Source organism: Filicampus tigris, chromosome 10 (assembly GCF_054856515.1).
Source record: "Filicampus tigris isolate MCC_2025a chromosome 10, RoL_Ftig_1.0, whole genome shotgun sequence".
Classification (NCBI taxonomy): Eukaryota; Metazoa; Chordata; class Actinopteri; order Syngnathiformes; family Syngnathidae; genus Filicampus; species Filicampus tigris.
This window is the reverse complement of record NC_141226.1, coordinates 15,419,121-15,432,092: the sequence shown is the minus strand read 5'-3', so window position 1 is coordinate 15,432,092 and position 12,972 is coordinate 15,419,121. Positions and strand designations below refer to the sequence as shown.

Below are 12,972 nucleotides of genomic sequence, written 5' to 3'. Positions count from 1 at the left end.
AATTCAATTTCAAAGCATAGCAGACCAGAGTGAGCAGATAAGAGAGGATCAGAAGGTCAAGCAATTTTGTATCCCTGTGGTGCTTTTGTGCTTGGGTTTGGGGAGAATTTGTAAAAGCACGATGAAAGTTCCTCGAGGACCGCTGGGGGATATGATGGATTTGCACAAAGAAAGAAAAAGAAAGAAAAAGCCCTGCTTTACTTGTGTGACTATTCAGCTCATGAATCCTGTGCGATACTTCACCCTGTTCAACAACTCTTTTATTAATACATACCCTCAGCAATAATGTGATGTTTCTCATTTGCATGCAAATGATGTGAAGGTGAAGCACAGGGAATATGGTTCCTAGCAGTAGGGGAAACTGGAAAAGGACCCTTGTTCCTCTTCCATTAACTAAACTGCAGCCTTGTTGCTCTTTCTTTGTACAATGAGGTAATAACGCGTGCAGATAAAAGTGCGCGCCAGCGTATTTACAAGGTCCAGTGGCTTCCCGCTTGAGCCAACATGTCTTTCAAATGTAGGCCACAGCATAATCACTTATTTTAATGGAGAAAAGCTCAACGGCAACTAATCCCCATGTCAACCGCAACATGTATAGCCACATGTGTGTGTTTGCACAAACAACTGCATTTACAGCCAATAAAGTTCGGGCATTGAAGAGAGGATCACAAGTGGTCGGGGGGCTGTTGTCAAGGTTGCGTAGCGTTCAACCAATTGGAATTAGGGGGCTGGAACAGACATCATCACATCACATCATGTTGGTTATAGTGACACATTAAATTCAAGTAGACATCATGTCTCTATTTCATGAACAAAATGTTCAAGTTGTGTCATGAAGGATGGTTTATATTCACCTCCAAATATTACAAGTTGCTGGTACAAGCCCTTGTTAAAATGTTTTGCTGCAGTTTTCTGATCTCACCATCCTCTGTCCTCTTAAGGAACTATAGGAACTACTTTGCGTTAACATCGCTCAAGTTAGTTGAGCCAGTTTCAAAATATTTCTTACAATTTGAAAACAGCTGACACAGCAATAATCCTTGAGGATAAAGAGATGAGATTTCTGCTTTCAGACAGACCGAGACCGACCATGTCTGACCGCTGAAGTGGAATAACGGTGAAATTGATTTTAAATGCTTGAAAGACCTTAATCAGATGTGTGTGGCGAAAAAGGTTTTAAAGAGTTTTTAACCTGATTTAATTACATCAAATTTTATCTTTCTAAAATTTTTAATGTAAAAACTTTTTTTTTTTTTTTACTTTTAATGCTGCAGGAATTAAATCTACCTTTACCTCTACCTCTACCGCTTTTTGTAAATTACACAACTATCTGTACTTGAGTACATTACACAATGTGAATACATTTGCTGCCTCTCCAACCATAGATTTTTTTTTTTTGGGGTGAATTTATTTAATTTTATTTCGTCAAGTGGTTGCGAAATAAAATCAGCTGGATCCAGATACATTTAAGTAGATCTACTTTAGTCTACTTAAAAAGAATATCTGGATCAATATGATTTTATTTCATGCAACCCCTTGACGAAATAAAATGTAAAATTTAAAATTCTATTCTATTCTATTCTATTTTGTATTTTGTATTAGTGACCCCCCCCGTGGTGTCGTCATGCAGTGCGCAGCCAATGAGTTTGTGGGTGACGATGTGAGGGGGCGTCATGGAGGGAGGGGTCGGCGTGGATGCTGGAAGTGGTGATTGTGGTGGCGTTGATTTTTTTTTTTTTTTTTACAACGGCGGAGACATCCTCGCTACGAGCATAGCATTTTTTTTTTCTTAACGGGCTTTGTCTAGCGGACGTGAATGAGCCGCATCGCCTCCTCTGGAAATGTGGACGGACGTGAGGATATTGTTACTTTTTTACATGGCAGTGCCGAGGCTTCTCACGTCAGAAGGTCAGTGTGTGGGACATTAAAGAAGAAGATGTGAAACGGTGGCTTGTGTGGGTGCTGAATGAACCTGCACACGAGGATGCTAGTGCGCGTCATGTGTCTGCTGGCTCCCATGCCAAAGGAATCTTTGTTCTGGCTCATTCATTATGTTGTAATCCTAATTTGTTTACGCACTACTCTGAACTCCTGCACGTAGAAAAATCAATTTTATGACAAAATGCACTCCAGCGCTCGCCTCAGCTAATTGACCTTAATGCGTGCTGCATATTAATTAGGCATTCATTTGCAAACGACAGTTGGATCAGCAGACATATTCGTTTGTTATTCATCCATCTGGATGCTGATTCCCCTCTTGTTGTGCCCCCCGACCCCCCAGTGACGGAGGAGTGTGAGGATGGACAGTTTCAGTGTGACAACAAAAGGTGTATACCCACTCTGTGGAGGTGTGATGATGACGACGATTGCTCGGACAACAGTGACGAAGAAAATTGTCGTAAGTAGCCATATCAGATCGTGTTACAGTCTTGTTGAAATGGAGCAAAATGTGAAATGAACGATAACATGAAACACTGCATGGAAACACAACAACTTGAACTAGGCTCTCCTGTCAGAACATTAGGTACACATGCACACAATTCAAGAACTGTTTTTTAAAAAATCTGCTTTCTCGGAGTTAACTCGTAGTTATCGGTAATCTATAGATGACCATAGGCAGCTAGAATTCAATGTGAACTATAAAGTCAATGCTTTATACGATTTGGGTAAACATGTTGTTGTACACAAAAATCAAAGATGTACACACAAAAAAGAAGGATGCCATTGTATCTTGAGTTGTACACTTGACTTCCACATCATAAGACCTATATTTTTTTAGCTGTGGAACATGTGCAAACTGTTACATTGGAAAACATTAATTAGCCTCAGGTGGTACATTAGTTTAAATTGTACACTATTAGAGGAACATAATTAGACTGCTAATGCCCCCCTATTTCATTCAGTGCAAAAGGCGTGTCAGAAAAGTTGGACTGGTGTCACAACAGATATATTTCAAAAGTTTTTCCCCTTCGACGTGCTAGACACGATCAATCTGCACATCTACATTGAGATCCTGTGGTGTTTGCTTTCGTTCAGTGCGTGAGTAGAGGTGAGAGTTGTGGTACGACAACTTGTGGCTGCTTAACCATGACAATGCGGAAGCTCGAAATAACCTGAGCATCTGACAGTTCCTGGCCGAGGAGAATATTGCCGTGCTGGGGCAACCTACTCCCCAGACATGGCTTTGTCTGTTTTTTTTCATTTTTCTTTTCTTTACCAAGCGCAAAGATGTCATCAAGGTGACCCTTTTTGAAGACGTGACGAGTTGCTGAGTGTTCCTGAAGAATCCTTTTAGAGGTGCATGAAGGCATGGCAGAAAAGGTTGGAAAGTGTGCTAGACTCCAGAGGGATTATTTCGAACGGGATAGTTTGTCATTTGAATTTGATGATTTTCTTTTGTGATGCCAGTCCTGGAACTTTTCTGACATACTTTGTCTGTCTTTGAAAGGTGATTTCACTTTTGCACAAAGAAGCTTAAATAACAGAGTGAAATGGTCGACTGATTGTGTGGTATACACGATACAGCCATTTGCCAATCATCTCCATGAACAAAACGGAATTTCAGATTCCTTTCTGACGTCAAGCCCGTGGCCTATATTTCTGAAGAACCAATGAAGTAGTGCCAAAGCTGAATCCAAGCTGCGCCTTGCATGTTTTCCATACAGCTCTGTTCTTTTGTGTCTGGGTTAATTATGGCTCAGGAGGAAATCTTGCACCTCCTCACATGCAAACATGCGCACTATTTCTACCCATGTTCCTTTTTGCCTTAGAGCTCCACACACAAACCCCGCTGCCTGGCCTGATCTGGATGCCCATGTTGGTCTCTTTTACGTGGCATTTTCGCCATAACAAGTACTCGCAGAGTTAACGCGCTTTGCTTGCTTGCACCAAATAAACAGCATGTTATTTGACATCGGTTTTCCTGTTGATGTGTAGCGTAACATCCAACACAGGGACAGAGAAAACTCCATTGAGCTGCCTCTCTAGGCCAACTGTGTGCCCACAAACATCTTTTTCATTCAGTTACTAGCTCCGTGAGTGGTTTCTGCTTGGGAAATTCCATATCCAGACAGCTTATACAGAATGTAATGCGTGACATCTGGCATGGCACCTCCATCATAGATACTACTTGTCAAACTTAAGAGGACAACACTGACCCAACACCCGACACTGACTCAAAAGCAGCAAAGACAAGAATGTTTGTTTGAATCCATTTTAAGCACAGATTCAGAAATCCAATTTGAATTCTTTGAACATTTTTAGGTGATCTCAGGTTTTGTTAACAGTACCTATGTCATCACCATTAATGCTCCTCGTCACATTGATGAGATCTCTACATTTGATCAAGCCCTCAAGTCTAATGAAAAAATATTCCAAGCCAGGGATGGGCAACTTAAATGTTGGACGGGGCCTATGATTTTTCTGAAGCAGATGTAGGACAAAAATGCTATTTTACATATGGACAAATCATGTGCATACGTACAAAATATAGTACGTGCTTTTCATATATTTCATTTTTGAAAATACATTTTTCAATGCAGGTTTAAAATATCCACTATCCTAACCTAAAAATGAAGGGTTTGAAGCAAACAATAAGATAACCATATATACTATATTATAATTTTTTTTCAGGGCAAGGGGCTCCCTTGCATAAAAATGAACATTCAAGAACAGCGCAAAACGGTAAAACAACATTAAGTTTTTTTTTTTCCACAAAAATCCACTCACTCAAAACTGTAATATGATTGAGGTACTCTTGTTGTCTTGCATGTCATTCCAAATGCACAAAAATATTAGGCCTACTGACGTTGTGGCATTGAGCAGTATAAGACCCAGTGTAAGCGCAACTAAGACATGTCTGCCATCTAGTGGTGATTGGTGATATTACTTAATACTACAGTCGACTCTTGCATATTCACAGTTCGGCACCCGCAAATTTGCTGATGTTTTTTCCCCCAATGTTTTTAATATTTTTGATTTTTCCATTTTTTTCTTGGATTTTCTCCCCATTTACCCACCGTTTTTCATGGAAAATTGTATTGAATGTTAATCAGTGTTTTTTGAAGTATTGTTTGGGTTTGTTAAAGAAAAAATGAAAATGAATCAAGGGGCCACTCAGAGTGCGGTCGGTCGCTGGCCACCAGTTGCCCATCCATGTTCTAGGCTCTGTTAAAATCTTCCTTTGAAGAACTCTGACTAAAAGCCGTTTGACTCCTGCCAACAACATTTCGATTTTTTTTTTAAAATGTGACTGACACCTCCTCATAATACAATAGCACTAAGAAACAAACTAGTTCTAAGTTTGTGGGAACAGAGGTCCTTGTTGTCTTACGGCCAATCTTTTCAAACTGAAAAACAATCCTGTTTTTACCAAAGTGTTATGTAAACAACTTGTAGGCTTTCCTTTCTGCACATCCTCATCATGGCTCCACATGAGGACCCAGATAAGACAACTGGTCCTGGGTGGACTCACAGCTGTCTGCCGCAGCGTCCTCATGATGCCCCTGGCGGAGGCTGTTTGCTTATCTGACAGGTTTGACAACTCGGTAAATGTGTCGATATTACGCGATGGCATTCTCAGGTGGTTGCTGTCGTGTGTCCATTCTGGTTGTATGTGGAGGTAAGCGCAGTGAGGTGTGAATCTGTGCAACATATTCTGTGCAGGGCAAAGGTTTGTGCTTAGGGAGTTTGGCTTGTAAACAGAGAGGAAATGCAAAGTTGGTTTGGCTATGGAGTGATTTTGACTTTAGGTTTATGAAAAGCAAAGCTTATTGTTACAGTTTGGTCCAGATTTGGACATTGACCACCACAATGCATTTGAAATGTGAGTGAATATGTATGAATGTATGAATGTCTTCACTAGGGCTTAAAGCAGCACTGGGCAATAATTAAATCTGAATAATTTTAATAATAATAATAACTCTTTTGATGAAACATTGACTTACAAGTAGTTGAATGGGACTTTTGTCATGCCCTGAAGAGCAACTTTGAGGAGGATGGGAGCAACCCTGGCACACAAAAAAAAAATACAAATGTCCTGAATTGCTTTACGGGATACTCTCTTCCTCCTTTCGCTATAAGGATGGAAGTCGATTTGAACGTCTACGCGCTATTACTGGTGTCATGGCAGAAGCCCCGAAACAAACCAAAAAAGAAATGTATTGTTTAAACAAAATTGGATTACCTCATCGCTATTCATCTTTCACACAGGCACTGGAAATAGAAATGTAATTCAATCCAATTTGCAGGCCAGCGAGAGCTTAGGATTTCACGACACTACGCGCTGGCGCGCATGGGAAATGTGGTTGACGTTTGTCAAAACGCTACCGCTTTTGTCCACATGGCGCCGCAATAACGAACAAAAACTGACATACAACAAAGTGTCACTTAAACGAATCCTCGAGTGATTTGGGTACCTGGATTCGACAAAATGCTTGGGGCATTTTTATCAACTCGAGAACCCGCTTATTTACGTGTACACTGCCACGAAGAAGTCATGCTTACCGTAATAACAATTGTTTTTGCTATGCATGACTGTAACACGCCGCCAACGCGGTAAGAAGGCCAACTTAATAAACCTAAACCTTCCTACTGATTTGAACAACACAACGACATCCTGAAATAACGTTTAATCACTAGTTAATGGCGCAAAAACAACAACTCTATTATGCAGACACTGTATTGTATGGTGCCTGTTGTCATCGTTTAGCGGCGCCTCAAGCGCTAGGAGCGCTAACAGCTCTGAAGTGCTTCACTTGTATAGGCTGGCGAGAGCTGTCTGATTACTTTTCAAAGGCAGTGGACCTAAATGACTCCGCAGACTTTGATTCTGACACCCACTTTTTAACAAATTAGGCTTACTCAAGTGTGTTGCATTTGCTGGCAAATTTGCTTCTGTGCTTCTGACATCACTTCGTCTCATAGACCAAAAACTATGGGGAGACATTTGTCTAAAATCTCACTAATGTCCTAGAAAGGGAAATAGTGTGCCGCTATGCACAGTTTAAATGTAAGTATAAAATGTTTAATGTCTAAAAATGAAAACCAGTTGGTTGTTCATTATTAAGTGGATTTTTTTTTTGTCTTCAGTACTTATAACTGAGAATTAAATTTTTCAAATTTTTGTTTTTATCCGAATACCCGATTATTCAATAGCATTTTCACGAGGACATCCGAGTACCAAAATATTCGATCGCTTCAGCCCTAGCCTTCACAAAAATAACTCTTTTAATGCTCTTCCCAATATCCTGTCCTTATGCATCAAGTGCATCCGCCAGCATGTTTTCATTTCCCCATGCCCCACTAAACCACCCCCAGCTGCACTCATAGCTCTCCATTCACCGCACCATCCCCCATCATTCCCACTGAAATTCCCCACTGACCTTCCAGTCTCTGCATGCACCCATACATTCATAATCACACTCACAATTGTGCAAGTACACCATTAAGGACCAGTTGCATGCATAGAAAAACCGAACTGGTGTAACAATGGCCGTCAGTGCACTGCCAAATTACGCTCAACGTTACAAAGCAGAATCGACGTAATCCCAAATGTACATTTGTCAGTATAATTCGCTAAAGGATTCGACGTCAAAGATGAGTCGTCTTTTGACTTTGTTTGGCGTCGATGGCAACGTAGGCGTCAAAACAAAATTCTGCCTCAAGTTTATGAAGTCCTATTTGCACCATTTCTTACACGGCGCTTGAGTTTAATTCCCGGCCTGATGTATTTCAGCGGGTGCCTCTTTTTGCGCATCTACTCTGTGCTTTTCCTCTCATCCTTAGATGTGATAACCATCTGCTTCATTGGTCGTCATGAATTTAACATCTGCAACTGCAGGGGGGCAGAGTCAGCAATAATCTCCCAATCGCCTTCTTTCTTTCGTGTTTTGCACATCCGCATTTGAGCCAAAGCCATGTTTGAAACGGCAATCTTTCCTCCTCCTGCCTGTGTTTGTCTTCATTCCGATGTATATAGCCGTACGATAATGTTTTCAACGTCGGCCTCAATGTCAGGAAATTTGGCGTTCAAATCTTTGTTGTAATATTCCCGGTGTGGACTTTACATGTTCTTGCCTGTGCTTGTGTGGGTTTCCTCCCATGTCATGTGCATGGTTGGTTGTTTATGTCCAAGGTTAGAATAATTTGGGAATTTTCATTGTGTTTAGTTGTTCTTTTGTTTTGAGTTTTGTTTTTTAATTTTGTTCGTTTTAATGAGTTTTCAGAGCGGGTTTGTTGGTTTTTCTTAGTTTTAGTTTTTTCAAAAATGCTTCAGTTTTTATTACTATCAGTTTAAGTAATTTTTTTTCTTTAGTGTATTTTTTGTGTGCGGTATTAAAAAAAAGAACATAATGGTATTTATTGTGGAGTAAAAACTCACAAAAATATTATTTTAAAACATTTTAAAAACAACCATCCACAAATCAAACACAGGCACTGTATAACAGTCTACAGACTTTTACAAGGTGCCTTTTCATTCCCTCAACCACTTTACTGTATCTACCGATTGACTAATTGGATTTTTTCTTTAAATTACTTTGCAGTACTACAAACTCAGTGGATTTAATTTAGAAATCGGACAATATCCTTATTTTAAAATCCTTCAGGTGCCTCACTGTGTACACTTTGGGAAATTATCATCATTAATTATTATTATTATTGATTACGATTTTTTTTTCACATTCTTATCTAAAGGTTTGCCTGGAAAAGTTTTCCAACCCCCTAATATGCACAAACTAAATCAAATAAGCACAATACACATTTTTGTCACTATGGAAAAGAGATTACAAATCTGTTTTGACTTAAATATACCCTTATTTATTGAACAACGAAAGTCGATGTGTTTATGTAGACTAGCAAGCATGGCGCCGATATTTTCACCAACACGAAGAGTCTAACATTTAGCAAACTTACAGCAGCAATACTCTGACACTTATCTCGGCGTGGCTGCCTGGCGGTATGCTACTTGTGTTCGGTGCAGCTAAACGCGGACATCCTTCCGAGGACGCTGTTGCTTCTGTAAAGAGCATTTACTGGCATCACTCCATTTCCTCTGTCGTTAGTCCAACGTCAACAAGTGAAGTGGAGACAGTTGTGTTTGTTTGTTTACTTGGTGAGCCCCCGCAGGCCCACTTGCGCTGGATGAAATGGGGGGATGGGGGGGCGCCTCCGTGCGGCATGCCCAAAGTGATCATTAGGAAGTCTGCAACTGCGATGGAGCTATTAACTGAGATTAGCGCGTGTCGTTTTAGCAAAGATGCCGAGTGAGGGAGAGAAGGAGAAGGGTGGAATTAATGGGTGGGTGTCAAACATCACTCAGCCTCAACCTTTTGCCTTCACTCCCCTCTTTAATGCATTTATCCTCATTAATGCCCCCAAAAGGGGGCATTCTTGCTTCATTACTTCTCCCAAATTGCGTGTTTTCCAAGGGACACTGTCCGCATGCTTTGTATTGAGTTTTCCGCCTAATATGCATTAAAAAAAAAAGAATTTCATTTCACAGTAAATATTTTTTTTTTTAATTTGTGGAATAAAAATGTACTGTATTAACAGTATTGTAGAGCATTATATTTAGTGATGCGAGCCCATCACAGTCCATCAGCTATAGTTTGGCTTTACTTTCTAATGCGATGCCGGAATCAATGCTCATTTTAATGTACATATATAAAAAAAAAAAAAAGATGAACTTGTACTGTGACTATGTACCTGTCACAGTGGGAGTTCTGTTTTATTCACTAATCCTGTCTTTACACAGCAAGCACACCCACTCGGCAACTTTGACTGCACCGTGTTATAAATACAACTGGCAGCAATAATAAACTGCGCAGGTCCCATCAGCCACAGGAGGAGATACAATAGAAGTCGGCGTGAGAGTTAAACCAAATGTGAACCAAACACATCCGTCAGCTGATATGAATCATCCTTCCATACATTTTCTTTACAGCTTGTCCTCATTTGGGTCACGGGTGAATTGGAGTCTGTCCCAGCTCAATCCCGGCGAGGGGCGGGGTCCAACCTCGTTTGGTTGCCAGCCAATCGCGTGGCACATAGACAAACGAGCGTTGGCACTAGGGCTGTCGCTATTGAATATTTATTGAATCGATTATTCTATCGATGAACCGAATAATCGGATAGTTTGTTACAAAAGCATTTCCCCATTTACTGTTTATTAACCAATGGTTGTTGTTTATTTACGGGCACATAAAGCCAGTCCAATGAAGATGTCACATTAAAAAAGGGAAGCTTAAAGCTTTAAACCCACGCATACGTCGAATCCGAAGGGCATTCCTTCATCCTGACAGTGCGCCTTGATGCCAAAGTCAGGGCTCAGAAGTTTAGTAGATTTTTTTTCCCTCCCGCCGCAGATTTGGTCGAAAATGTGCTGATATCAAGTTATGGTAAACGTTAGGGGGCAAATGAGTTTCTCCTGACCTCTCACGCTTTGAGGAGGTACATTATGATCAAAGTTCAGTTTCTAAGCTCAGCCTGGAGAAGAATATGCTGGAACTGGTTCGCTGCTGCCCAAACCCATGCACACGCATGGTCAGGCTTAAACGGGCTGCAGACTAAAAACACATTCATTGAACCACTTGATGTCTTTGGACAAGCGGAACTGAATGAGCGCATTTTGATTGGTCTACAGAAAATGCCGAAGCCCCTTTGCAAATTATTCCCGCAGAAGAAGCAGAAAAAAAGAAAAGAAAGCGCTTCTAAAGATGTTGGGGGTCAGGATGGGAGCGGGGGGGAGGGGTACTGCAGCGTTACTGATTTCAGAGAGTTTTCTGGCTGTTTAATTTTTGTGATGCTGAGTAGACAGACATTTAATAATTACAACAAAAAAAAAAACAGCGATGTCCAAAAGGTCAACTTTATTGATGGGTCCTAATCCGCCACGAGCTGCTAGGTGTTATTGCGTACGTAGAGAGCAGAACAGCGAAGAAGATAGCTCATGATCTGCAGAGATTTTGTCAGAACAATCACAATGGTGCAAAGGTCACAGTCTGAGTGTGAAAACTTGACTAAGGAAATCAGAAATTAAACAGCTGCCATAGATGACAACACGCTTGATTAAGTTCACTTTTTTTTTTTTTTTTTTAAATATGAATGCTAACAGCAAACTCAAACCCAAAAATAAAACAATGAAATGATGTGATTGCTGCTGATTTAGAATTATGCGGCTCGACTGTAGTGTGCAAAATGTATCGCATCCAGCAAAATTCAAGATCGAAGTGCGAAATTTTGAACACACCAGTTAGAACAGCAGCAGCCCCAGAAAATCAGTCACGGATTTGGATCAAGTTGTGTGTCAACTAAACATCCCCTATTGTAAAGAATTCCTTTATATCTTGACATTAATGTGCCAGCCTGCTAGTGCGATTCAAAGGAAGGCAGCCAGGCCCCGTTGCCACAAATTCAAGTAGTGAAAAAGATTTATACGTACCTTCAAAAGAACCTCCAACATCCTAAACCACAGAAATGATACCGTCAGGGGAGGCTCATGCCGTCGCTCACTTTGTGAAGTATATCTTGTTTGTGTTGCAGCCATATTCACAAAAGCAGGCGAATGTGGCTGAAATATTGCTCGGCCCAACGAGGTCGAAAGTGGCTTAAAAAAAAACAAACAAACGAATCATTACTTTACTTTATCTCCCTTGGGATGAAACGAGGCCAACCGAAACGTTACATCAAATGTACCGTGCTTTAGGTGGAGCCAACTGAGACGAGCATGCATGGAAGAAATGGCAGAAAAGTTTCTTTTTTGTCATTTTCAGCATTTTGGAGCTGCAGTTTATTAAAAAATAACTCTTGTGCTTTTGGGCTAGCATTCTGTAGTTCATACCCTAATTTTGGGTGAATGCTTCAAAAGCATTTTTTTCTCTGTATTTGTGTATAATACGGTCCCCTGTTTTGCTGTTATTCTTTACTATTTAAAGGTGAAATCAACCCAAACATTTTTTTTCAAGAATATGTTCCCAGCAGGCCCACTAGTTGAAAAACGGCATTCTGATTAATATTTCATCTGAGGAATATGAGTTAAGCAGTAAAATCCACCCCTTTTTAGCCTTCTCAGAGGGCAGCCATTTTGTCATTTCTGTCGACTGAAATCACCCTGCACGACCAATCACAGCTCGCCTGTTTTCTAAAGATGAGCCGTGATTGGTCGTTACCTGAGCCCCGGGTAGTTGTGATGTCATTTTCAGTTGACAGAAGTGACAAAATGGCCGCCCCCAGATATGGCTGAAAACGAATTAATTAACTCTTATTCCACAAACGCAATATTTATTAGAATGCCTTGTTTCAACTAGTGGGCTTGCACAGCACGTATTCTTGAAAAAAAAAATGTTTGGGTTGATTTCCACTTTAAGTATTGTTTGTTATGGTGGGTAGTTGCTTCTGTCATTGGTCCATTTTCAGAACACTCAACATGAAGTACATTAGGCTTCTCATTGCCCATTTGTGCCACTTGATCACTTTTTTCCTCATCCTTTCTGACTCCAGTATGTGTGTCGTGTTTGTAAATGAAAGAGAAAAAAATAAAAGACAAAATTTACAGTTTAAAGTGTGGAGAAGTAGAATGAGTCTTGTCGCAAGCTCGCAGGAGTGCGCGTGTGAGGCGTGTTTGGGTTTTGTTCAAAGACAGAGTAAGTCTTGATTATGCCGCCTTGTTGCCATAAGCAGATTTACTCGAGCAAGTTATTTGACCTCGGGCAGTATTACAGTTATGCAAATTTTTATCTGCAGAGGAAAATGTATAATCCTTATTTTAGCGCCTGGTCACGGCAATTTGAAGGCCTCAGTCTTGAGGCCAGTGAGGGTCCTTCGGTAAATTCATTCTGTAGCTGATATTGAGCTCCATATTATTGGAGGGAGGTCTTTGCAAGACCGATATGAAGGCAGGTAGAAAAGAAAGGAAAAATAGAGATGTGTCTCATTGTCAGCTCTGGCTAAAAGGCTAATCTCCTAATTCCCATT

The 12,972-nt window shown here is 40.6% G+C and overlaps 1 protein-coding gene across 2 annotated transcripts in view; it reads left to right on the top strand.

Annotated features, from left to right (window-relative positions):
• The first annotated feature begins 1,713 nt into the window (after nt 1-1,713).
• Nucleotides 1,714-12,972, top strand: part of LOC147141014 (low-density lipoprotein receptor-related protein 8-like) — a 58,901-nt gene continuing 47,642 nt past the window's right edge. For both annotated transcript variants that reach the window (XM_086042754.1, XM_086042753.1), the window contains exons 1-2: nt 1,714-1,908; nt 2,282-2,398. In XM_086042754.1, the coding sequence (XP_085898880.1) occupies nt 1,842-1,908; nt 2,282-2,398 (184 nt within the window). In that variant the 5' untranslated portion in view covers nt 1,714-1,841. The remainder of the gene's footprint in view (nt 1,909-2,281; nt 2,399-12,972) is intronic.